Genomic DNA, 27,561 nt, shown 5'->3' with positions numbered 1-27,561 from the left:
AGGCAGAATGATGCATTCTGGGCCATGTGTGCAATAAGTGAAGTAGAGTGTTGCAATGGTTTCCCATCGATGTACAAAGGAACACTGAAAGAGCTTTCAGGCAGCTAAGAGCAGCAACAAAATTCGAAGACAGTGAATCGGAGAGAGCGGCCAGACCAGGTGGCCTGGCACAATCAATATGAGTGCGCAGTACACGGATCATAGCCGGGTTCTTCATTCATGGACTGAGAGCCATATACAAGTGATTATGTACGGCACTGTCAGGTAAGGGCTCTAATTCCACTGCAAAGTTACAGGGTGTAGAAAAGCTCCCTAGTGAGAATGCCGGTGGATGAGGAACTGCCCTCTGACCCTTTCACGTGGTCTGCCCTGGATGCTAAAAGACACCTGCAAGTTGGGAAGACTTTAACAATGGATAATGGCTTGCAAGCTTACAAAATGGCAAGGTAAGGCAGCACACTTTCTGGAAGACATAAAAAACAATGGCTCTTCTCCCGGATATTTTGAATATTGCTTGAAGCAGACGTTCTAAGCATACATATGTAACTGTTGTTTGTAAATCTGAACAATTAATGTAATATCCGTGAAAAACAAAAAAGGACACTAAGCAAAACAGTTGTTGTTCAGTTATGCTGTAGCTAATCCCAGGCTGCACTTGATATTTGGTAAACCTGTTGTTGTAAACACACATCTGGGGAAGACACAGTAGCGGCTCGTAGTGGGAGTGTTGCGGGTCGGTAGGGCGGGGGAAAGGCAGGGTGGGGGGTAGTAAACTCCGACATACGGCCGACCGGAGGTAAGTACATAAATGAATAAATAAAACGAATTACATTGCGCGTGCTGCAACTCCATTTGCGTTGCAGCGCGCGCAATGTAATTTCTTTTATTTATTTATGTACTTACCTCCAGTCGGCCGTATGCCGGAGTGTACTACCCCTCACCCTGCCCCTCCCCCGCCCGCAACACTCCCACTACGAGCCGCTACTGGAAAAAAGCGACTTCTACCGGCTAAGGAAAACGTCTACAGACAGCATCACTACCCATGCAAGATTTTCAAAATGTCAATCAGCCATATAATAATTGCTATGATAAGGCCCCCATAGGACAAACGTCCCAAGAAAGATCATGAGGTGTCATAAAAAGGCAACAGGAATAGAGTGCTAGCATTTACTGAAAAACTGGGCTTAACAAGACTATCTAAAGACTGGAAATGAACTTAGAACAGAACCATTGAGATCAAAAATAATCGAGGCAAGAGGCTAGAACAAGTACGCCAGAAGAACGAACCATTGATAAGTACAGATGAGTTGGCCAGTATGACAAGGTATAACTACTCTTGAGGTGGAGTAGTTAAAAGTCAATTGGTGGCAATGTAGTCAAGCATGGCAACATGCATAATATCCATCAGTGCATCCCCAATACTGACCACATGTTCTAGGCCTTTGACAGAACAGATGTGTGTCTGGCAGGCTGAATTAGGTGAATCACGAGCCTAACAACTAGTCTTATAGAAGCTAATTCTTTTCGTCCCCTTATTTACTGTCAGTAATTCCCCTATTTACCACTACATCTGTGTTTCTCGTTACATGCTGCCCATGATCTGTACTGAAAGGGACCTGCACCACTTTTGTAAACAACTGCTTTATAAACACTGAACACCTGTGTATGTATGTTGTACTACATTGGGTAGTCTGGTGAGCACTGTGGTGCTTTGCACTAGGGTTCGTTGTAACGCATGGAGGTACTCGCAGATGTCTGCTCACATCCGTGCAGCTGAGTTCAATGCTATGGGAAGTCTAAAGTGTGTTACCTTGAATTTCAGCATTTTGAATACCCCAATTTAATGGCAACATTTATTAAATGTGCATGACCTATGTTTTGATACAGCTATTATGCAAAATCCCATTGGAATATTTTCATTGTTGTAGTTAAGAGCTCTTCATACATAAGAACAATATTTGTACTCTGCAGAGAGATATGTCCATTGCATCTGTATAGAGGCCCATATGTAGGTTGAATCTTATGTATGTATATGGTGCTTCTATAATGCAAACATAGTCAAAAAGCAGTGGAGCGCTGTACATGGTTTAAGTCACAGAGTGGTAGGAGAGAGAGCAGATTTAATTATAGTTAATGCATTGTGATGTAGTTGTCTTTGAAGAGGTGGGTCTTCAAGACTTTCCTAAATGGAGCAGTGTTGGGGAAGTCCTGATGGATATAGGGGTGTAGTTCGAGGTCTTGAGTGCATGGATGGAAAGGACTGCTGCCTTGGGTTTTCTTTTTTACACTTCTTTGTCTGCAGTTTGATGGTGTCATGGATGCTGGTGTGTCGACAACTACCAGAGAGGGTGAGCTTCTCTGCAAGATAAGCAGGGGTGTTGGTCGTGATGGCTTTGTAAATGATGCGGCTGGTTTTGAAGATGGTGCAAGCCAACAGTAGAGTTAAATTGGAATGGAGTGATGTGATCATATTTCTTCAGGCCCTAGATAAACTGTGCTGTGGGACTAGGATGCTCGTAAGAGGTGTCAGTGTGGAGTCTGGAAGGCATCAGAGCAGAGCGTTACCACCCCAACATCCAGATGTAAAAGTATGAGGGCTTGAACAGAAGTTCTGATATCACTTTCTCAAAGAAACAGTTTCATTTTATTGAGAAGAGAGAGCTGGTACCATGCTAAGTGGCTTGGCATACGGGGAAAGTTGAGGCTTAAAGCTGCCAAGGTTCATGTCATTGAGCTACGTTTTTAGTGTTTTTTGTTTGCCAGTCTTGGCAAAAAACAGGAATCCTGTCTTGGTTGGGATGAGCTTCAGGTAAGCGCTGGACATCCAGTGTTGGGATGAGGGGCAGGTAGTCATTTAGGCATCCGATTGCCTAAAGCAGTTGTGTATCACTGGCATATTGGTGAATCTTAATGCTGTTATTTGTGAGCAGACCATTAAGCGCCTCCATGAAGAGTCTAAATATGACAGGAGACAGTATGGAAGTCTGGCGTACACCACAGGAGAAAGGGATCAGTTGGGACCCACAGGTACCCATGTGAACAAACAAACGTGTCAGAAAGGTTGGAGGGGAACCAGGGAAGGACATTGCTGGTGAATCCCATTTGAGAATCTAGATGCGTATGAGGGTGGGTTTCTAGACTGTGTCGAAGGCAACTTAGAGGTCCCGCAGGTCAGGAGGCAGGAATCCTCTTCATCTGTGGTCACAAGTGCATATTCTATGATGTGTAAGGCAGCGATCTTCCTGCTGCAGCGTGATCTGAAGCCGGACTAGCAATCAGGCAAGAGATGATTATCAATGATGTGATCTTGGAGTTGAACAGAGGCTGCTTTTTCAATTATCTTGCTAATGAATGACAGATGGGAGATGGGGCAGTAATTGGTGAGGTCATTTGTGTCTAGTGTAGGTTTCTTTAGAAGTGGGAGCATATGGCCTGCCTTGTGAGCTCTAGGCAGATGCCTTAAGTGAGGAAGGCATTGACAACTGTGAGTAGGGGAAAGAGTGTGTTCCCAGAGAAAGCTTATTATAGCCATCATCTTCATAAGCAGTGTCTTTGAGGGACTTGAGTATGTTAGTGAGATGTGCGACCACTGTAGAATTCTATGAGATGGGGTGGGCATTATAGATGAAGCAGGCGGTCCTCTTTATTTTTCACGGAAGAATAGGTTGATGGCATTTCACGTTTCTGTGGAGTAAGGAATAGGTCAGTATGGCAGAGGGTTGATGCAGTGCTTGATTGTATACTGCTTAATTGGTGAAATTTTGCAGACTCAGACAAGGAGCCCCAGTTAACCTTTGTCTGACTATCCTGAAGTCTGCAAAACATAGTGTGTAAAATAGCTGATTATTAGACAATATTGAAAAGATTATACTACATAAAGAGACCCATGTCGTCAAGGAATGCAAAAAGAACATAGAACAGGCTCCGCTAATCTATTAAATGAGGTAAAATCTCTAAATTCAAATAATAATTTGAAAAGAGAAATCCTTGAAATGAGCAGTATTATATTGAAGGTACACACAACAGAATAATATTATTGGTTCAATTAAAAATACACTTCTCGTTGGCTTTTCAGTATCAATGATGAATATGCTGCTTTTTACAGGCACTATATTCAAAACCATCTGAGTGCCCCTTGTTGCCCATTGTGCCTTTTTTGTTCCATTGAACTCTTTCAAGAAGACCTTGATAAATCTAATGGCCTACTGAAAAGGCTGAAATAAACATAGGAAATAAAAGGCTTCATAAAGCCATATAGACAAGAACAAATCTTATTTCCCATCATTGTCTATCATCAATCTTTGGAAATACTATTCCCCAAGCAGAATAACCTACTTCAAAAAGCAATAACTTCAGAATTTAGGCTTCCTCAATCTATGACGCTAACAGTATTATTTTTCCTAAAGATAAAGCTAGCCTTAGATCACTGAATGGAACAACAAATTGGGTTCACCCTCCAGCAACAACTTACACCATCTTGAATTCATGCTCGATTATAGACTAGAACTTTATTAGCTTCCCTTTGTTTGGATATTTGGTGTACTTACCGAAGTCTTCCAGCAGCAGGAATCATTGATGACGAAATCTCTGCAGATATGGCCCATCCAACCACACAAGGTATAGAGATAAAGCAGCATAAACTGCTGGGTTTGAAACTGGCACAGGAAAGGGACTACCAACTCAGTGGAGGACAGAATTGATAGGCTACTCCTGCAATCAGGTTCTAGACATTTTTGCCAAGGGCAGATGAGAAGGTGCCCTAGGACCAAATGGCCTACTGCAACAACTGTTCAAAGACAACCCGGAATACTAGGCCACTTTATTAACCCCATTAATCATTTACTGTGTTATCACAGAAAGAATTCCTGAGTCTTGGAGGGGGGCAATAATTCACCCTATATACAAAGGAGGGTAGCCCTTCAAACTGAGAAATTATTGTAAAATCTCCTTATTGGACAACAAAGCCAAATACTATGCTGGCCTCCTACAAGGGGAATTGGAGACATGGGATGATGAAAATAACATCAATTCCCCCTCGAAGTAAGGTTTAGAAAGGGGCTGGGAACCACTGCAATTTTCTTGCATTTTCATGACTATTGAATAAAACAATCAAAACCAAACCTTTGTTATACTCTTGTTTTGTGGACTTCAAAGCAACTTTTGATTCAGTTCCACACAACTTAATATGGCAGAAGCTTGCCCCAAGGATAATCCCTCCCAACTTTTAAAATTCATTGACAACCTGTACTCAAACACCTGGTTTAAAATTAAACTGAAGGACGTTAGATCCCTGTCACAAAAAAATGCAGACAACTACAGGGCTTAAACAAGGCTGCGCCCCTGCTCCCCTTCTTTTTAACATTTTCCTAGCGGATCTCTCCATTGCGCTTAGGGAAGTGAATGCACATGCCCCAAAATTGGGAGGCAAACCAGTCTGCTGTCTTCTCTATGCAGATGGCGTCCTTGTACTATCTAGGACCAGAGTAGGGCTATAGCAGCTGTTGGACTCCCTCCCTCTCTACACAAACCAAAATGGGCTCACCATCAACCTTGCAAAAACAAGCATCTGGGTGTTAGTATGGACACCCCGGTTCCTGGCGGCAGGGTAGATCAAAAAGCCTGGCGTGTCCTCACGCGGGACCCTATCGCTGTCCATTATATTATCCGCCAAGACTGTTGCTAGAAATCCTAAGCGACAGGCCAGGTCACGGACCTGTGAACGTGGTACTAGAGTACACTTAACCACGTAGTGTAGATAGGTTTCTTTGATCCTGAAGAAGTGCCCAGATCCTCCTGACTATAGAGGCACGAAACATGTTGATCTTTAGAGTAGAGCTACACGACTAGACACCTTATTTCTAGTACATAGCCACTCCACACCATTTTAATCAGTTTACCTCATGAATAAAAAAATTGACTAGGACTAACTGACCCGTTTTAATCCACTTTCACTCACATCTACACAAACTAGGCCTCTCACCCCCACTGCACCACTGCACCAACCGGCAGGAACAGAAGATCCCCGCTAAAGAGAAGAGCCCCGGTTCAGGAGCCCGTCAGGTATTGTAGCGCCGACTTGACGAGGGGCAAGCTCATATGATGAAGCATGACACCTAGCTCGCTGGGTGTGTGAGAGCTCTAGTTCCACTAGGGGAATTCCCCCCTCCTCCTCTCCTTTTTCACTTTCGTGCTAATCTAGAGTAAGTGCGGGACTACCCTTTCCCTCACTATTCAGTATCTCCTCCCTTGCTCTTTTTCTTTTCTTTGTTTCTGAGGAACATTGTACCCTGTTTGCATACTATTAGTATGGACAACCACGGAACCTTTCAACCACACAAAGTGAGTTTATTTTCTGTTTCACATTGATCAAATAACACTTATACTTAGTTGACCTCACTTTATCCTATACTAGGCTTTTAGCCTTTATACTACCTTTCGGATTTGGACTCTGCATACCGCATGGCTCACTCAGTTTGACAGCACACAATAAAAGGATGTATATCACATATGCGAAACTTCACAATTTATCGCCCTCACGCTAGAGCTACATGTATCTGGTTGGTCACAAACTGATGTAAGAAGGATAGTACTCACCTGACCTCACGGTGCATGCTATATACCATAGCCTTGGGCTAAGCACCTCCCACGTAGAGAAGTCTAACACCAACCCTGGGAGCACATTTGTTTAAAGTATCAACAAATGTATGCAAACTTCTTAAGTTAACAGCTGGACTAATGTAAATTTACCATATCAATTTGTACCTAGCCGTGAACAAGTCGCATGTACAATAATACTAGAGGCGACGAAACACGTGTTGGCTTGGATACCACTGTGAAGACTGCAAACTTACTATGAGAACATGAATATTAAATTGAAGAAAGAAACGGAGATTCACTTATTGTGTTACATGTTTTAATTAACGCATTAATTTTTGTGAACTTTATTTTTGCGTGTGCTTGGGTACCTTTGTTGTTGACCTTTGTGGCTCTGACCACAATCCTTTTGGGAGGCTAGTGGTTCTCCCCTACCCTTGAGCACCGCCACTAATTTAGGACGTCACTAATATCAGGTGTACTCGCTACAAGCGCCTAGTCTCTATTAAGAATACCACTGCCTAGTCTAAAACTGTATAACAGAATAGAAGGCTGCTGTAGTGCACCATGAATTCCTTTGAGAATATGTTGAGCAGTAGAGCTAAAGAAGCAGATGACCTTTTCAACAATAGGGACGACAATCCCTCAACCTCTTCAGCCAACCCAGGGGCTGCATCTCGACCAAATGAGGGCCTCAAAAGTAAATTCCAACGCTTGGAAAGGCTACGGAAGAATGAGGCTTCTAAATGGTGGGACGGAGCCACCCTATGGCAATATATTAAAATAAAACAAATACCTAGGGGGCTCCGTTCTCAAATCCTACCCACATATGATGACCTAGATCCAGATCTATTAGCAGCGTGGGAACAAGAATTAACGGAAAATTCTAATAAATTAATGGGGATTTTAATTGAGAATTGTGATAGGAAAACTGCAAAACTGCAAAAAGAGATAGAGACCCTAGAGGCAGAGATCAAATCACTCAACCTCACAGAAGCTACCGAAAAGAATTATAACATTTTGAATGACATCTTGAAATATCATATCTCTGAGATTAAAGCACGCAAAACTAAAAAACTCAAGAGAGATGAGGCAGATTACCGTAATGGTAGGATTTTCACCTTTGCCACCAAATATGATCACCTTGTATCCAAGGATGACCTTACTAAACCCAAATCGGCAACCTCTGTTAGCTCTAGTAACACCTCGCTTGACACGCCAGTAACGAGTGAATCAGAACAGGGTGACACTCGGACCGAACCCTCAGATTCAGAGAATCGTTTTTTACGAGAGGTGTTACGTATCAAGAAAGGGAACAGGGAACAGACCAAACGCCCCTTAGTAAACCCAAAACCAGGAGAGGGAAGAGAGGAGGTAGAAAAAGAAGAGAAGGCAGGAATGAAAACAAGGTCCTGGAACAGGAAGAAATAGATACTGTAAGCATAATTAATCTATCAAACAAAACACTGACAAATGATGATGTAGCACTCCTCAAAAAAGGCCTTAACTTTTGTCCTAGGAGTCACGGGAATGTGGTGGATGTGAAAATAGATTTGTATAAATTTATTAGAAAAATGAAGATCAAAAAGCATTTCATGTTTGATAATGAAGTCAATAAAAGAAACACTGTCGATCGACAATCATATCCGTTGAGTGAAATAACGATTCAGGAGATTATTGACACTAGACTACTTCTCTCACTAACAGACTGTGAGGATGAAATTACAACTGCAGATATTGTCATGCGAGATCTGAATGTGTTAAGTGATGCACGAGTGGAAAGTGGTCTAAAAGAGAAATCAAAATGAACACCTACGTTACAGAGTGGTAACAGTATAGATATTTTTTACAAACTTGTTACCAATGATCTGGACAAATTTGACCTTAAGAAACATACATCACGCCTAAATAACGATAACTTGACACATGGGGAGAGACAAGCACTCAAAAAGTTAAGGACTGATGACAGCATTATCATAAAGGAGGCGGACAAAGGGGGCAATATCGTCATTATGTCTAATTTAGACTATGAGAACCAAATTCTCTCACAATTGGAAGATTTGGAATGTTATGAACACATTAAAACTAATCCCATTTGGAAGCTTACAGACCACATTAACAGACACCTAAAACAGTGGTATGGCATGGGTATCCTGGATAATGACGAGTATAGCTATTTACAGGTGAACAAGCCTAGATTCCCCTGCATATACACACTCCCAAAAATCCACAAGAATTTACCCTTCCCCCCTGGCAGGCCTATCATTTCGGGGATAGAAGGTCCCACAGAAAGACTGTCTGAATATGTTGACATCTTCTTGAAACCATTGGTTTATAACCTTCCGTCATTCATACGAGATACCAAACACATCTTAGGTCTTTTGACGGACATCACATGGGGGACTGACATGACACTTGTTACACTAGATGTTACAGCACTTTACACGAGCATCAAAAGAGAATGTGGATTGAAAGCCATTAGGAAAATCCTTAGCACTAGATCTGCTAGCACATGGGAACATACAGAGATGCTCATTACCATGATAGAACTCATCCTTGACAACAATGTCTTTCTCTTTAAAGATAAATGGTACCGTCAGAAACAGGGAGTTGCCATGGGCTCCAGATTCTCTCCTTCGTACGCCAATCTTTTCATGGGTTGGTTTGAGGAGGAGTGGATCTGGGGCCATCATGGATCGGAATGGACAGAGTTCATTCTTTTCTGGGGCAGATATATTGACGACTGCCTGATGATCTGGACAGGAGACGATATAAAACTTATGAGATTTGTGGAACACCTTAATGATAATACATGGAACATCAGGTTTACGCATGAGCATAGCAAGGTGCAGGTGACATTTCTAGATACAGAACTGTATATAGAAAACAATCAGATCAATAGCAGATTATATCGCAAAGAGACAGCATGCAATGCGATACTGCATGCGTCCAGCGCGCACCCCAAGCACCAGATTAATGCTATTCCCTATGGGGAATTTGTCAGAGCTAGACGCAATTGCAGTGTAGATTCGGACTTCACAAAATGTACTGCAGAAATGACCAAACGCTTCAAGTCTAGAGGTTACAATACGAAAACCATTAAGAAAGCTGAGTCTAGGATCAAGAGGATCAAAAGAGAAACGACCTTAAGGGATAATACTAGTAGGAAGAAAGAGGAGAACAAAGTCAGGTTCATTACGAATTTTGACAACCTCTCTAACACCCTAGTAAAGAGTCTGAACAGACACTGGCACATCCTTAAGAAAGATGAGACAATGACGGGGGTGATTGACGACAAACCTGAGATTACCTATAGAAAAGGGACCTGTCTTAGAAGTCTCCTGAGCCCGAGCTATCCCGCACCTCCCATCAGTAAAAACTGGCTGTCTACATATATGGTGGGCTTCCACAGGTGCGGCCATTGCTCAGCCTGCAAATGGGCATACAGCAAAAAATTAGAACATGTGGGTCCTAATGACAGATGCTACAAGATTCTTACAAATATCAACTGTAACACAAGTTTTGTAGTATACATCATCGAGTGTAGATGTAACAGAAAATATGTGGGGAGCACGATACGTCCCTTACGTGTCAGGATAGGCGAACACATGAGGGCTGTGAAGCAGGGGGACCGCAGATATCCCATCGCAACACACATCCTTGATTGCCAGTCTCAAGGTGCACACAAGGACTTTCTATTCTACGGTATTGAACAGACAATGAGAAACCCCAGAGGGGGTAATAGAGAACTCGCACTTCGCAGGAATGAAGCATCCTGGATTCTGAAATTGCGTACGACTGATATAGGGATGAATGTCGATGATGAAATGCATTATTTCCTTGGAAAATGAAGATAAAAATAAGAACAGGACCACATATGTAAGCATAGCGATACATCGTTTCCAATCATGTATACATAGTTGTCCAGCGTCTATCTTAATTATGCAAGTCATGTACATATACAGATCAAATTGTGTAAATATATTTCTGTCATGTTTTAAGATGTCACTCACCTTTGCACTATCACCATTGACGACTATAATCTATAAGTCACCACCCTGTTTCACAAGCGGTATGTACAGTCTCTAATATACACAATAACTCTCAGTCTTTCCTGGACACACAGATTATTTATATACAGGTTTTGCCCTTTTTCCCCGTTTTTCTTGATACCAGTTCTGCAACCTCTTGGGCATTACTCCTATATTTCTCAGGGCCCTTTCATTTCCTATGTAGATAGAAATTCAGGATTAAGTACTGAATAAATAGACCAAATCGTGACGATTATAATAGACATATTGCCTGTCAGCCTCTATTCAGGGATTCTGCTGACTACACATGCCGTAAATTGCCTCATTTGGATACTTAACGAAGTTGTCCTCGCTGCTCTTTGCCAATTGCTCCCCGTGTTAACTAGATTTTACCTGTTCCAAGATGGCCGCCATTTCTTGTTTTTACAAGATCTTAACGCGTCGCTATAATTTTAAATGACTTACTGGTTTTGGCTTCATAATATTGATTTCGCCTACACATTACAGTCAAGATTTACTTTTATTCTTTGGCACTAGCCCCAACCCGATATATTCACACATATCTGAACAAACGCCGTGTTTATTTTACCGGCTTCTTTAAGCATATATACACGTTACTCTTATATTTTGAGAACTAGTAATAGGATTGATGTTAATCATACTTTACCCCACAAAATACGGTGGGCAATACGAAAAATAACAGCCTTAAAGATGGCGCCTGCGTTTACGATAAATTTTAATCTATACACATGACAAATGGTCACGTGTCCTCCGATCACGAGTTATAAACATGCCGAGTGAGTTTTACCGGCAACTCGAATTGGAGCCAGACGCGGTTGGGGGCAGTTGCGGACAACGGATACACTCTCTTCTACTCGGAGGTAAGGGACTCACCATTAGTACCGAGGACAAACATATTTGTATCCTACTCACCGTCCCCCTTATGGGGCTGCTGTACACTGCTGTTCGTAATAAGAGTTCCTCATACGGAATCTGTTACTTGTCTTGTTGATCCTTAGATGGAACTTTACACTAATATTGAGCACAGCTACTGATGAGATACGTCTTCCTTACAAGGATTGGGCCCCCCCCGTCGATGTACTGTATGACCTGGAATTACCGTCATACATAAAGTATGTATTTCTTTCCGGTACATGCCCGCAATGAGCATATCACTTCATACTTTTTGTTATGTTCCACTAATGTGGTTACTAACAGTTATGTGTACAATTTTTTCTTTGTACCTTATTCATTACAGCGATTGATAACTAAACAGTGTTCAGGTCAGTTTATTTTCTGTTTCACATTGATCAAATAACACTTATACTTAGTTGACCTCACTTTATCCTATACTAGGCTTTTAGCCTTTATACTACCTTTCGGATTTGGACTCTGCATACCGCATGGCTCACTCAGTTTGACAGCACACAATAAAAGGATGTATATCACATATGCGAAACTTCACAATTTATCGCCCTCACGCTAGAGCTACATGTATCTGGTTGGTCACAAACTGATGTAAGAAGGATAGTACTCACCTGACCTCACGGTGCATGCTATATACCATAGCCTTGGGCTAAGCACCTCCCACGTAGAGAAGTCTAACACCAACCCTGGGAGCACATTTGTTTAAAGTATCAACAAATGTATGCAAACTTCTTAAGTTAACAGCTGGACTAATGTAAATTTACCATATCAATTTGTACCTAGCCGTGAACAAGTCGCATGTACAATAATACTAGAGGCGACGAAACACGTGTTGGCTTGGATACCACTGTGAAGACTGCAAACTTACTATGAGAACATGAATATTAAATTGAAGAAAGAAACGGAGATTCACTTATTGTGTTACATGTTTTAATTAACGCATTAATTTTTGTGAACTTTATTTTTGCGTGTGCTTGGGTACCTTTGTTGTTGACCTTTGTGGCTCTGACCACAATCCTTTTGGGAGGCTAGTGGTTCTCCCCTACCCTTGAGCACCGCCACTAATTTAGGACGTCACTAATATCAGGTGTACTCGCTACAAGCGCCTAGTCTCTATTAAGAATACCACTGCCTAGTCTAAAACTGTATAACAGAATAGAAGGCTGCTGTAGTGCACCATGAATTCCTTTGAGAATATGTTGAGCAGTAGAGCTAAAGAAGCAGATGACCTTTTCAACAATAGGGACGACAATCCCTCAACCTCTTCAGCCAACCCAGGGGCTGCATCTCGACCAAATGAGGGCCTCAAAAGTAAATTCCAACGCTTGGAAAGGCTACGGAAGAATGAGGCTTCTAAATGGTGGGACGGAGCCACCCTACGGCAATATATTAAAATAAAACAAATACCTAGGGGGCTCCGTTCTCAAATCCTACCCACATATGATGACCTAGATCCAGATCTATTAGCAGCGTGGGAACAAGAATTAACGGAAAATTCTAATAAATTAATGGGGATTTTAATTGAGAATTGTGATAGGAAAACTGCAAAAAGAGATAGAGACCCTAGAGGCAGAGATCAAATCACTCAACCTCACAGAAGCTACCGAAAAGAATTATAACATTTTGAATGACATCTTTAAATATCATATCTCTGAGATTAAAGCACGCAAAACTAAAAAACTCAAGAGAGATGAGGCAGATTACCGTAATGGTAGGATTTTCACCTTTGCCACCAAATATGATCACCTTGTATCCAAGGATGACCTTACTAAACCCAAATCGGCAACCTCTGTTAGCTCTAGTAACACCTCGCTTGACACGCCAGTAACGAGTGAATCAGAACAGGGTGACACTCGGACCGAACCCTCAGATTCAGAGAATCGTTTTTTACGAGAGGTGTTACGTATCAAGAAAGGGAACAGGGAACAGACCAAACGCCCCTTAGTAAACCCAAAACCAGGAGAGGGAAGAGAGGAGGTAGAAAAAGAAGAGAAGGCAGGAATGAAAACAAGGTCCTGGAACAGGAAGAAATAGATACTGTAAGCATAATTAATCTATCAAACAAAACACTGACAAATGATGATGTAGCACTCCTCAAAAAAGGCCTTAACTTTTGTCCTAGGAGTCACGGGAATGTGGTGGATGTGAAAATAGATTTGTATAAATTTATTAGAAAAATGAAGATCAAAAAGCATTTCATGTTTGATAATGAAGTCAATAAAAGAAACACTGTCGATCGACAATCATATCCGTTGAGTGAAATAACGATTCAGGAGATTATTGACACTAGACTACTTCTCTCACTAACAGACTGTGAGGATGAAATTACAACTGCAGATATTGTCATGCGAGATCTGAATGTGTTAAGTGATGCACGAGTGGAAAGTGGTCTAAAAGAGAAATCAAAATGGACACCTACGTTACAGAGTGGTAACAGTATAGATATTTTTTACAAACTTGTTACCAATGATCTGGACAAATTTGACCTTAAGAAACATACATCACGCCTAAATAACGATAACTTGACACATGGAGAGAGACAAGCACTCAAAAAGTTAAGGACTGATGACAGCATTATCATAAAGGAGGCAGACAAAGGGGGCAATATCGTCATTATGTCTAATTTAGACTATGAGAACCAAATTCTCTCACAATTGGAAGATTTGGAATGTTATGAACACATTACAACTAATCCTATTTGGAAGCTTACAGACCACATTAACAGACACCTAAAACAGTGGTATGGCATGGGTATCCTGGATAATGGCGAGTATAGCTATTTACAGGTGAACAAGCCTAGATTCCCCTGCATATACACACTCCCAAAAATCCACAAGAATTTACCCTTCCCCCCTGGCAGGCCTATCATTTCGGGGATAGAAGGTCCCACAGAAAGACTGTCTGAATATGTTGACATCTTCTTGAAACCATTGGTTTATAACCTTCCGTCATTCATACGAGATACCAAACACATCTTAGGTCTTTTGACGGACATCACATGGGGGACTGACATGACACTTGTTACACTAGATGTTACAGCACTTTACACGAGCATCAAAAGAGAATGTGGATTGAAAGCCATTAGGAAAATCCTTAGCACTAGATCTGCTAGCACATGGGAACATACAGAGATGCTCATTACCATGATAGAACTCATCCTTGACAACAATGTCTTTCTCTTTAAAGATAAATGGTACCGTCAGAAACAGGGAGTTGCCATGGGCTCCAGATTCTCTCCTTCGTACGCCAATCTTTTCATGGGTTGGTTTGAGGAGGAGTGGATCTGGGGCCATCATGGATCGGAATGGACAGAGTTCATTCTTTTCTGGGGCAGATATATTGACGACTGCCTGATGATCTGGACAGGAGACGATATAAAACTTATGAGATTTGTGGAACACCTTAATGATAATACATGGAACATCAGGTTTACGCATGAGCATAGCAAGGTGCAGGTGACATTTCTAGATACAGAACTGTATATAGAAAACAATCAGATCAATAGCAGATTATATCGCAAAGAGACAGCATGCAATGCGATACTGCATGCGTCCAGCGCGCACCCCAAGCACCAGATTAATGCTATTCCCTATGGGGAATTTGTCAGAGCTAGACGCAATTGCAGTGTAGATTCGGACTTCACAAAATGTACTGCAGAAATGACCAAACGCTTCAAGTCTAGAGGTTACAATACGAAAACCATTAAGAAAGCTGAGTCTTGGATCAAGAGGATCAAAAGAGAAACGACCTTAAGGGATAATACTAGTAGGAAGAAAGAGGAGAACAAAGTCAGGTTCATTACGAATTTTGACAACCTCTCTAACACCCTAGTAAAGAGTCTGAACAGACACTGGCACATCCTTAAGAAAGATGAGACAATGACGGGGGTGATTGACGACAAACCTGAGATTACCTATAGAAAAGGGACCTGTCTTAGAAGTCTCCTGAGCCCGAGCTATCCCGCACCTCCCATCAGTAAAAACTGGCTGTCTACATATATGGTGGGCTTCCACAGGTGCGGCCATTGCTCAGCCTGCAAATGGGCATACAGCAAAAAATTAGAACATGTGGGTCCTAATGACAGATGCTACAAGATTCTTACAAATATCAACTGTAACACAAGTTTTGTAGTATACATCATCGAGTGTAGATGTAACAGAAAATATGTGGGGAGCACGATACGTCCCTTACGTGTCAGGATAGGCGAACACATGAGGGCTGTGAAGCAGGGGGACCGCAGATATCCCATCGCAACACACATCCTTGATTGCCAGTCTCAAGGTGCACACAAGGACTTTCTATTCTACGGTATTGAACAGACAATGAGAAACCCCAGAGGGGGTAATAGAGAACTCGCACTTCGCAGGAATGAAGCATCCTGGATTCTGAAATTGCGTACGACTGATATAGGGATGAATGTCGATGATGAAATGCATTATTTCCTTGGAAAATGAAGATAAAAATAAGAACAGGACCACATATGTAAGCATAGCGATACATCGTTTCCAATCATGTATACATAGTTGTCCAGCGTCTATGTTAATTATGCAAGTCATGTACATATACAGATCAAATTGTGTAAATATATTTCTGTCATGTTTTAAGATGTCACTCACCTTTGCACTATAACCATTGACGACTATAATCTATAAGTCACCACCCTGTTTCACAAGCGGTATGTACAGTCTCTAATATACACAATAACTCTCAGTCTTTCCTGGACACACAGATTATTTATATACAGGTTTTGCCCCTTTTCCCCGTTTTTCTTGATACCAGTTCTGCAACCTCTTGGGCATTACTCCTATATTTCTCAGGGCCCTTTCATTTCCTATGTAGATAGAAATTCAGGATTAAGTACTGAATAAATAGACCAAATCGTGACGATTATAATAGACATATTGCCTGTCAGCCTCTATTCAGGGATTCTGCTGACTACACATGCCGTAAATTGCCTCATTTGGATACTTAACGAAGTTGTCCTCGCTGCTCTTTGCCAATTGCTCCCCGTGTTAACTAGATTTTACCTGTTCCAAGATGGCCGCCATTTCTTGTTTTTACAAGATCTTAACGCGTCGCTATAATTTTAAATGACTTACTGGTTTTGGCTTCATAATATTGATTTCGCCTACACATTACAGTCAAGATTTACTTTTATTCTTTGGCACTAGCCCCAACCCGATATATTCACACATATCTGAACAAACGCCGTGTTTATTTTACCGGCTTCTTTAAGCATATATACACGTTACTCTTATATTTTGAGAACTAGTAATAGGATTGATGTTAATCATACTTTACCCCACAAAATACGGTGGGCAATACGAAAAATAACAGCCTTAAAGATGGCGCCTGCGTTTACGATAAATTTTAATCTATACACATGACAAATGGTCACGTGTCCTCCGATCACGAGTTATAAACATGCCGAGTGAGTTTTACCGGCAACTCGAATTGGAGCCAGACGCGGTTGGGGGCAGTTGCGGACAACGGATACACTCTCTTCTACTCGGAGGTAAGGGACTCACCATTAGTACCGAGGACAAACATATTTGTATCCTACTCACCGTCCCCCTTATGGGGCTGCTGTACACTGCTGTTCGTAATAAGAGTTCCTCATACGGAATCTGTTACTTGTCTTGTTGATCCTTAGATGGAACTTTACACTAATATTGAGCACAGCTACTGATGAGATACGTCTTCCTTACAAGGATTGGGCCCCCCCCGTCGATGTACTGTATGACCTGGAATTACCGTCATACATAAAGTATGTATTTCTTTCCGGTACATGCCCGCAATGAGCATATCACTTCATACTTTTTGTTATGTTCCACTAATGTGGTTACTAACAGTTATGTGTACAATTTTTTCTTTGTACCTTATTCATTACAGCGATTGATAACTAAACAGTGTTCAGGTCAGTTTATTTTCTGTTTCACATTGATCAAATAACACTTATACTTAGTTGACCTCACTTTATCCTATACTAGGCTTTTAGCCTTTATACTACCTTTCGGATTTGGACTCTGCATACCGCATGGCTCACTCAGTTTGACAGCACACAATAAAAGGATGTATATCACATATGCGAAACTTCACAATTTATCGCCCTCACGCTAGAGCTACATGTATCTGGTTGGTCACAAACTGATGTAAGAAGGATAGTACTCACCTGACCTCACGGTGCATGCTATATACCATAGCCTTGGGCTAAGCACCTCCCACGTAGAGAAGTCTAACACCAACCCTAACACCAACCCTGGGAGCACATTTGTTTAAAGTATCAACAAATGTATGCAAACTTCTTAAGTTAACAGCTGGACTAATGTAAATTTACCATATCAATTTGTACCTAGCCGTGAACAAGTCGCATGTACAATAATACTAGAGGCGACGAAACACGTGTTGGCTTGGATACCACTGTGAAGACTGCAAACTTACTATGAGAACATGAATATTAAATTGAAGAAAGAAACGGAGATTCACTTATTGTGTTACTTGTTTTAATTAACGCATTAATTTTTGTGAACTTTATTTTTGCGTGTGCTTGGGTACCTTTGTTGTCAACCACACAAAGAGGCCATAAAGGTGAAATCCGCCATGCTGTTACACGCCATTCCTCAAGCTCCCTAAAAAGCTCAATGGACCATCTCTTGAATCTGCAAAGACGGGGATCCATGCCAAGCTAGTGCCCTCTTTAGCTTATGGTACAGAGGTCATGTATAGATGCGGCTCCCTACTGCTGGGCAAGCTAGTAAAGAGCACTTATAAAATTTTAAAGTCTTCTGCCTACCAAAACACGCCTCTCCATCGTAAACCCGACTTGAATTCGGCCTGTGTCTTCAACTCCTGGAAAGACAAGCCACCGTCCTAAATTTTTTTAATTTTGTTTTAAGGTTCGCACAGCAGGCATGAATACGTTAGAGAAACAACAGTGGATAGAAATATCCAAAATGGTTAGCTACTACGCTGTCCAGGAGTATCTAGATCCCTCAGTCAGGAAGCTTCAGGCGGCTGTACTATAGGCAACCCCCACCTCCTTTGCTAATTTCAAAAGGATAATTACCAAAATGGTGCAGCAGATTATCATGACTTGCTGACAAACAAAAAACGTCTTCACGCTCGCACGCCTGGTTGGTTCTAGGAAGCTATATCAAACTGGGACCACATCCGGTCACAAACATATACGCCAACGCATGTCAGACAACTCATTCGATATAGGCTCGGATCCCCACCCACTTTGGACTGTTTACCTGAACAAGAAAGAGGTTGTCTAAGTGACCTATGCAGGGTCTGCCTATCCTGCAAGGAAACACTTGTGTACATTACCTGCATTTGCCATGCCTTGCTGAAAGAGAGACAGACTCTTTTAAGACCACAGTTTCTGGCTTTGGGCATTCATGAAATGTATGCAGGTGTTTGAGAGAACATTGAACAACTTAGCCCACCTTGACTAATACATCTATCAGGCATCTTCCGGCTGGCCACCTTTTTTCCACGAAGTCTGTGTACTTGGTTGAACACACTCCATTTGGACTGGGCTCCAGTTCACATCATCTGTTATCTTATGCACTGCAACTGGCATTTTTGCTTTTAACTATGTGTATTGTGAGATGGTCAGTGATTCACATTCCATCAGTGAGGCCCGCGAAATGTGCATGTGATTTGTGAGGAATCATTCAAAACACCACTTCACATACTCTAGTCTCCTTTGGGGACTCCGATACCACCCCGGCGAGTTCCTGAGGCCCCCTCGCATCACTATCATGTCTGTTTTATAATTAAATTGAGATACGATGCATATTTCAAAGGCAAGAGTGGCTGGAAAATACATTACTCTGAAATGCCACTCGGTCTTAAGTCACAGCAACACTCGACAGCAAGAGTGGCTGGAAAACACAGTAATCTGAAATACTACTCTGTCTTAAGCCATAGCAACATTCAACAGCACATCAATCACTTCATTAACCTTGGGGGCCTACCTACGTTTTTAGCGAGATGTATGTCACGATACATAGCCTTTGATTTGTACGTTTTTGAAACCAATATTTTAAATATGCATGTTTTAACATGTATGCTCTTTTTATGTCAGCTATGTTCTAATGTTTTTAGTGTGCAGGATTAGAGCATTTGGAAATGTTTTTTATTAATTATATAAAGATATATTGATTACTTTATTTATGAGCAACATCTATTGCCCTGGGGCATCTTTTTTCTAGAACCATATACACAAGACAGGACAAAATACAATAGGCCTGGAAGAAAAAGAAGGCAAATTGAAAGCTAACAGTTAGTAGAACAGGCAGCTAATTAAAGTGTCCCTTAAGATGAAGAGGTAATTAAGAGGTAATTAACTAGGAGTAAGGAAGTCTATTACAAAATTGTGGACCTAAAACTCAGAAAAATCTTTCTCCACATTTAAACCAGCAACCAGACCACCAATACACTCTGGATGGGAAAAATTTGAATTTTTTTATTTTTCTTTATCAAATATCTTTAAGCCATATCTTATTTATTATTTTTTTATATTAAAAAGACATTTGATTTTTAGAGATATCAACATTACACATAACATGTGAGTTAAACATACATTGAAGACAACACAACAACACTTAACACAGAGATAAAAAAAATTGTGATACATTTTCAATCAAAAAACTTTTTCAATCAAAATGTTTTTTAACAATAAGCCATTAATCTGTACATCTCATGTTTTCTACAAATTTTAGATCTTCCGGTTTACATTAATCTATCCCTCTGAAACTTATTTAAATGCAACACATTTCTGTTTTTTTCATTCAGAGGTAAATTTCCAAATGGTGGACCAACTGTGCTCACTTTTAAATGTTTAATCTATATACACCTAGTCAGTAGCAAGCATCCTGAGGAGAACCTGACATTTATGTCCCAAGGGTTCGAAACGCGTTGACTGTTCGTTAGTCTATACCAAATAGGTGTCTATGAAAACAAGCAGACCGCATGATGCTCGCTACTAACTAGGTGTATATAGATTACAATTTTTAAAGTGAGCACAGTTGGTCCACCATTTGGAAATTTACCTCTGAATGAAGAAAACAGAAATGTGTTGCATTTAAATAAGTTTCAGAGGGATAGATTAATATAAACCGGAAGATCTAAAATTTGTAGAGAACATGAGCTGTAAAGATTAATGGCTTATTGTTAAAAATATTTTGATTGAAAAAGATTTTTGATTGAAAATGTATCACAATTCTTTTGTCTCTGTGTTGTTGTGTTGTCTTCAGTGTATGTTTAACTCACATTTTATGTGTAATGTTGATATCTCTAAAGAACAAATGTCTTTTCAATATAAAAAAACAATAATTAAGATATGGCTTAATGATATTTGATAAAGAATAATAAAAAAATTCAAATGTTTCCCATCAGAGTGTATTGGTGGTCTGGTTGCTGGTTTAAATGTGAAATTTGAGGGAGCATCAGTATTGGCGGCTTTTCTGTTGGTTAATTGTATATTGGTCCGGCCTTACTGATTAGGGGCCATACCCTTTCTTGTTGTTACAACTTCCTAAAAGTGGCATTTTCAGAGCTGCAATTTAAAACCAACTTCACTATAAGATGTGTTTTTAAATTGGGAGTCCAGAGACACCAAACCTACTCTTCCTATCTATTCACAATTGGAAGTTAAATTTGCAAAGTGTTACAAGGCAGCTACAATGCTAACCTATGAGAGATATAAGCCTTGTTGTAGTGAAAAACTAATTGAGCAGTGTTTCACTACCAGGACATGTAAAACCTCTAAAGGACCAGTCCTACTGTCTAAATACACTGCACCCTGCCCATGGGTCTACCTAGGGCCTGCCTTAGGGGGGTGACTTATATGGAATAAAAAGGAAGGTCTGGGCCTGGCAAGTAGGTGAACTTGCCAGGTTGAAATGGAAATTTAAAACAACACACACAGACTCTGCAGTGGCAGGCCTGAGACAGGTTTAAGCGGTTACATGTGGGTGGCAAAATCAGTGCTTCAGGCACTCTAGTAGCATTTGATTTACAGGCCCTGGAGACATGTAGTAGTGATCTGTACTAGGGACTTATCAGTATATCAAATATGCCAATCATGAAGAAACCAAAGGCTATTACATTTTAGACACGGAGCACATGCACTTTAGCACTAGTCAGCAATGAAAACATGCACAGAGTCCTAAAGCCAGCAAAAGTGAAGTTCAGCACCCAGTCAGAAACAGGGGATCAGAAGGCAAAAAGTCTGGGGAAACCAAACCAGAAGATGGCAGATCTAACAAATAGCAATCATTTCCACATAGATACTGCCACAAACCTCCATTCCACCGGACTCCTAATTGCACACATCTCAGGCATACGCAAAACTAGATTCGGAGGCTATGCCTTCTACTTCCTTCATTCTAAAGCCTGGAACGACTTATCTCTGCACATCAAAGCTACCTTCTCTCATATCCTTAATTCACAACAAAACGAAAGACATGGCTGTTCACCTAGTCACATCCCTGGCTCAGTACACACCACTCCTGCTTTTCAGCACTTGGATACCCTCTGTAAATTTGACAAATACAAATAGCATAACATAGAAAAACATAACAGTGCACAATTCCAAATTCCCACATTCTGTTCATAAAATAAGGGCATATTGAGAGGGAGATACCAATCCCCTCTAAATAAATTCTTTCATATCTGTATTTGGTCCAACCTGCCATCTAGCAATGAGAAAAAAGCACAGTCACTTAGACACACTTATAACCAATAAAACAATGTATATTCATAATATAAAGCGTAATAAGAAGGCAAAGCCTAGAGGTCTGCCTTTTATTTAGGATAAATGTTTTGTAATAGTTGGGCGGCCTTGTGTGTAATGCCTCTAGCTGGCCTAGAAAGTAAACCCCATAATACCATGGGCTACAATGATGTAGAACCATGGTGTTGGATCCATTGCATTAGCAGAGGTAAGGGCTTCCCTCAAAGAGGAGTATTTTGAAGAGGAGTTAGAATGTAAGACGTGAGTTTGAAGGGAATACACTGCAATATACTGCATAGCAGATACATTTGACAAAGGGTTAGTATTTTGGTTGCTTCATTCAGATACACTATGTGTCCGTATTCTTTTTACTTTTTTAACAAAAAATCCATAAGTCCAAGATTTTATCATGACAGCAAAGTAAAACAAATGAACACAAAATGGTGATTAGTGCATACCCATGTCTTTAAATCAGCTTATGGCATAAAAGCAGCATGCATTTCCTAAACATACAAGTCATAATGTCATTGTCTAAGCAAAGTAAATATATCAAAGAACACACACTGGCTTGGAATTACAAGCTGTATACCATGGCGGATCTGCAGTACAAAAAGGTTGACTTGATGGCCAATCATCAAAAAACCTAATGGGGCCACATTTTAGAGGATGGATCTATCCTCAAAATACCATGTCTTGTTGGATAGCAAAGGGATGTGGAGGCTGACACAAAGCCCACTTGCACCCAGTATTTATTAAACTTTTCTGAACAATTAATGACATGTGGTTCTACCTAAGCTAACAAAGCTATATAAACTAAAATTCTCTGTAGAGATCTAGAAAAGTCAATATCCAACAGGGTGTGTTGCCTGAATGTTTTCCAAATCCGCTAAGTATGGTATTTTATTACCATGAGAGGATGCAGTACCATATGACAGAAAACCTGAATGGCAATGGTTTTAAGTGAGATTTACAATCATGAGGAATAAATTACTAAGAGCTAGGATATGAGTAGCCTTTACAAGTCCTACATTGCAGAGTCTACATATCCAACCATCATCAGAATATTCTACCAAATACTCACACATCTCTCAATAACGACATATAAATCTAAACCTAGGACATTCTTACTTCACTGTTAGATTCAGATTTGTAATTAAAGTTGAGAATTACTAATACAAAACAATGGGGTAGCCAAACTGTAGATCTTTAACATACATAAATGTTCAGAGTCTTTTGTAAAAGACAAGTCTCACATAGACATTTTGATGAGATCTTCGCTAATGCCATTAGTCTAATTGGCAAACTCTTTACTTATATTCCAACCTAGTTTGATGCACACTGATGATATGAAACAAAGCATCATTCAGTACAAAAGTCAAAAAGAACAATGCCCGGTAAATCAATTACATCAATGAGCTATGTTCTGCAATTATACATTTCTGCGTTATAGCATAAGCCCATGATCGAGGTAAATCAATGCAAGAGGAGTAGATCATTTAAGCCTAATCTTTCATGCAAGAGTGTTCCAATGCAGGATTTCTGTAGCCACTACAGTAAGTTGCGTGATTATGATGAAAATAATTAGGTTTATCCACCATGGCATTGACAATTTGTTTAATAGTGCATCCCTAAAACTAGAAAAAGGCATCTTATCCTGGACGTTATAAAATTTCTGTTATAGTAAAGGGTAATTCACTGACCATGCAGCAAAAAACACAGATACAATGTAAAAAAAAAAAAAAAAAAAAGATACAACATTGGAACCAACGTCATAATTTCCAGAAACTTTAAAAGGCACAGCACCGCAAATAAAACAAAAATGATAGAAGGTGATTCACAGGAAAACAAGCAGTCATACTCCTCTTGCTCACTGGAATTCAGCTCCCCATAGGCACATGCCATCTACGAAAATGGGCACTACCTGACAAACAGTCCTGTTGCACAAAACTTTACTCTTCCCTGTTCCTTTTGCATGACCGCCATATCTACTACACTGCAGTAACATGGAGTTTGTAACTTCCCCTTGACTAATCATAGACCTTAAGGCCTAAAGCAAGATTTGTGACAATTCAGCTTTGCACAACGGATGTCAATTCACCAAATGTCAGGGGTTGCGAATGTGACATCACTCACCATTCAACCACTAATAATGCTGAAAGGGTGACTAACTGCTCAAACCTTAACCCTTTAACATCCTCGTACTTGCTGATGAAGGGTTATGGGCAGTAGCGGCTCCTGGAGGGAGTGCTGCCGGGCGATGACGCAGAGCGGCGGGGGGGGGGGGGGGGGTAGTAAACTCCAGATTATGGCCGAACGGAGGTAAGTATACAATTAAATACATAAAACCCCTGCCCCTCCCCCACCCTGCGTCACCGCCAGGCAGCACTCCCTCCAGGAGGGGAAACATCCTTTACATCGCGGTGATTACACCGCAATGCATTTAGAACGCTGCCATAACAACGCAAGCGTTATATCGACTGGAGGGCGCTATAACCTAAGGAATAGTAAGATTTACTATTCCAACACCTTCCCTACTGTACGTAGACTGGTGTTGGAATAGTAAATCTTACTACATCTTACTAAGTCCAGCGCCCTCCAGCGCAAGTCGTTGTAACGACTTGCGTTGTAAAAACTGCGATGTTACATACCGCGATCATTTTGATCGCGTTATAACATCACATATTCTCCAGGAGCTGCTACTGGTTATGGGAAAGCATTATAAACTATGGAAAGCAATTGGGGCTCTCAAAACTATACATGCTTTCAGTTCTTGCATTAACATCATGATCACAGAGACCGAGGGTGGCAAGGATATGCCTGGGTTAATAACACAAAACTGGTGTGACGGAAGGCTTAGAAGCAGAGGTTGCAATCGCTTGTAATTAGAGCAGGGGCACAACTTGTTCAAATATAGGACACAAACACATAAATAATGTAATAATACAAACATAAATAATATATTTACAAACTGTCTCCTAATACAGAATACTTTATTGGGAGAGCTCTGCATGTTTACTTTTCAAGCTAACAATTACAATAATAAACTGACAAATAACTCCTTTTTAAATAGGTTAGCATACTTAACAGAATACTAGATCTCATAACAAAGGAAGCATAGTATGCATGCAATCTTAAATGGGGAGGGCATCCGAAAGAAGGTGTAAAATAATGACCAATGTCTAAAAAACAGAGAAAAAATACAGACCTGTTTCCTCGCTTGAGTCGTCTTCATCTTCATCATCATCACCATCTATGAAAGAATGTACAGAAGGCAGGATTGAGACCAAGAGTAAAGCGGGCACATACATATTCACACATTCATGTGTCAAACAGCAGGGCGTTGGAGAAGACTTGTGTCATAGTAAACTCCCAAACCATGTTACAATGATAAACTGTCCACAAGCACCTGTGGTCCCTTGAAACATTAGGGCTGGCTCCTTTTTTATCCTGTTTTTTCACAGGGAATTTTTTTTTGCATTTGAGAAATACTTTTACATTAATCTGGGAAAATATACATTTTTACTCCAACCTTATTTTTAGAGTAGCAGCATGTGCTCACTGAGAGTGAGAAGCTTCAAAGGGAATACCCTGTTGCATTTGGGTAATTTTGTTATTAGTTCAATGTTTGTATGCTCTCTTTTGAATTGTGTACATTTGGCGCTCTCTAAGAGTTCTGGGACGAGGAGCTCTGATGCATCATTGTTCTGTACGTAGCAGTCAGTTGCTGTTTGACCTTGTTCCTCAGCACCTTTGGACTACTTGATCTTTACAACAAGTGTGGACGATCTGACACGCAAAGCGGATAACAGTTTGAGACTATGCATTAACCTTAGAGCATTGAATGCCAACATTGTAGTGGATTGTCATCCGCTACCCAATATAAATGAAGTTGTATGCATGCTGGACGGAGCAAAGATCTTCTCAACTTTAGATCTTAGGTGCCATCAAATTGAGTTTAAGGAGGATTTTCATCATCTCACTGCATTTCGTACACCACAGGGGTTATTCCAATTCAGGGGAATAATTCTACGGATAGCCTCTATGGTAACTGTTTGTGAAAAAGCAATGTTCCATTTATTTAATGAGATGGAAGGACTTGTTGAAAGTTTTCAAGACGATAATCTCATTTTTCAAGAAATGAAAAGGGGCATATGTAGCACATAAACAAGGTTTGTGAAGTGCTGGAAAAGAATGGCTTAACTTTGAAGGAGAATAAATGAAAATTATTTTATGAGTCTGTGGAGCATTTGAGGCACGCATTGTCAGGTGAAGGAGTGATTCTAAAAACTATTTGGTGGATGCAATTGTAAAAGCCCATGCTCTTGACAAAATAGAGAAACTCCTTTCATTTGCAGGTTTGCGTGAGTACAAAATTACGTTTATAAAGAACTTTGTCCTGAAGATTGAACCTCTCGCAGAACTTACCCGGAAAAATGTAAACATTTATTTGGACTGATGCTCAACAAGAAGCTTTTGATCTAATCAAGAGTGAAATTGCAGAAGCACCCACTTTAAAACCCTTGTGCATGAACAAACAATGTATCATCACTGTGGATACTAGTCTGTACGGTATGGAGGGAGTCTTATTTCAAAAGTGTGGCAAAGATATATTGAATGTGGTGCTTACCTCTTGTTCTTTCAATGATGAAAAGAGGAGGTATGCAGCTATAGAAAAAGAGTTGCTGGTGCTTGTATGGGGCAATGGACATTTCTGAAATTACATTTAGACTCTTGGTTTGTTTTGAGAACTGATCATACACCACTTGTAGGGATGCTTTCTCATGGTGGAAGTTGGAATGCCACTTTTGTTTTGCCAGATGGCAAGAGTGTTTTTTACGGTCAAATTTGTACCTGGCAAAAATAATGTTATGCCAGATTGTTTGTCTAGACTGCATTATGATTGTGACAAAAGGAATACGATTAATGATGAGTTGGAAATAATTGCTAGTGTAACAGAATTTGTAGTGACAAATTCAAGGGCATTGATTAAGAGAAATGGAGAGATGATGGTGATGATCTATTGCAGATGGTGTAAAGGTTTGAGGTAGAGGGACGGCATGAAAAAAAGACTGTGCTGCCAGGAGTTGAACCATATTTGAAAATATCAATAGGGGGGGAGAGAGAGAAGCAAAGAATATCAGCCTCCCTCTCAGCTTCCCAAAAAATCCATAACGTATCAAAAAGAGTGGGACCAGGTCGTACCGCACATTGGTTTCTTTGAAAATAAATTTGGACCCTTAACAGCTACTTTTGGTCACTGGCATG

At 40.5% G+C, this 27,561-nt stretch overlaps 1 protein-coding gene across 1 annotated transcript in view; it reads right to left on the bottom strand.

Moving 5' to 3' along the window:
• LOC146821651 (uncharacterized) overlaps positions 1-27,561 on the bottom strand; it is a 2,850,214-nt gene that overhangs the window by 850,710 nt on the left and 1,971,943 nt on the right. The window contains exon 7 of the mRNA XM_085609890.1: positions 25,502-25,546. Coding sequence (XP_085466016.1) covers positions 25,502-25,546 — 45 coding nt within the window. The remainder of the gene's footprint in view (positions 1-25,501; positions 25,547-27,561) is intronic.

The sequence above is a fragment of the Triturus cristatus genome, chromosome 6, assembly GCF_964204655.1.
Source record: "Triturus cristatus chromosome 6, aTriCri1.1, whole genome shotgun sequence".
NCBI lineage: Eukaryota > Metazoa > Chordata > Amphibia > Caudata > Salamandridae > Triturus > Triturus cristatus.
Note: the sequence above shows the minus strand (reverse complement) of the source record. Positions and strands in the feature narration are given on the sequence as shown.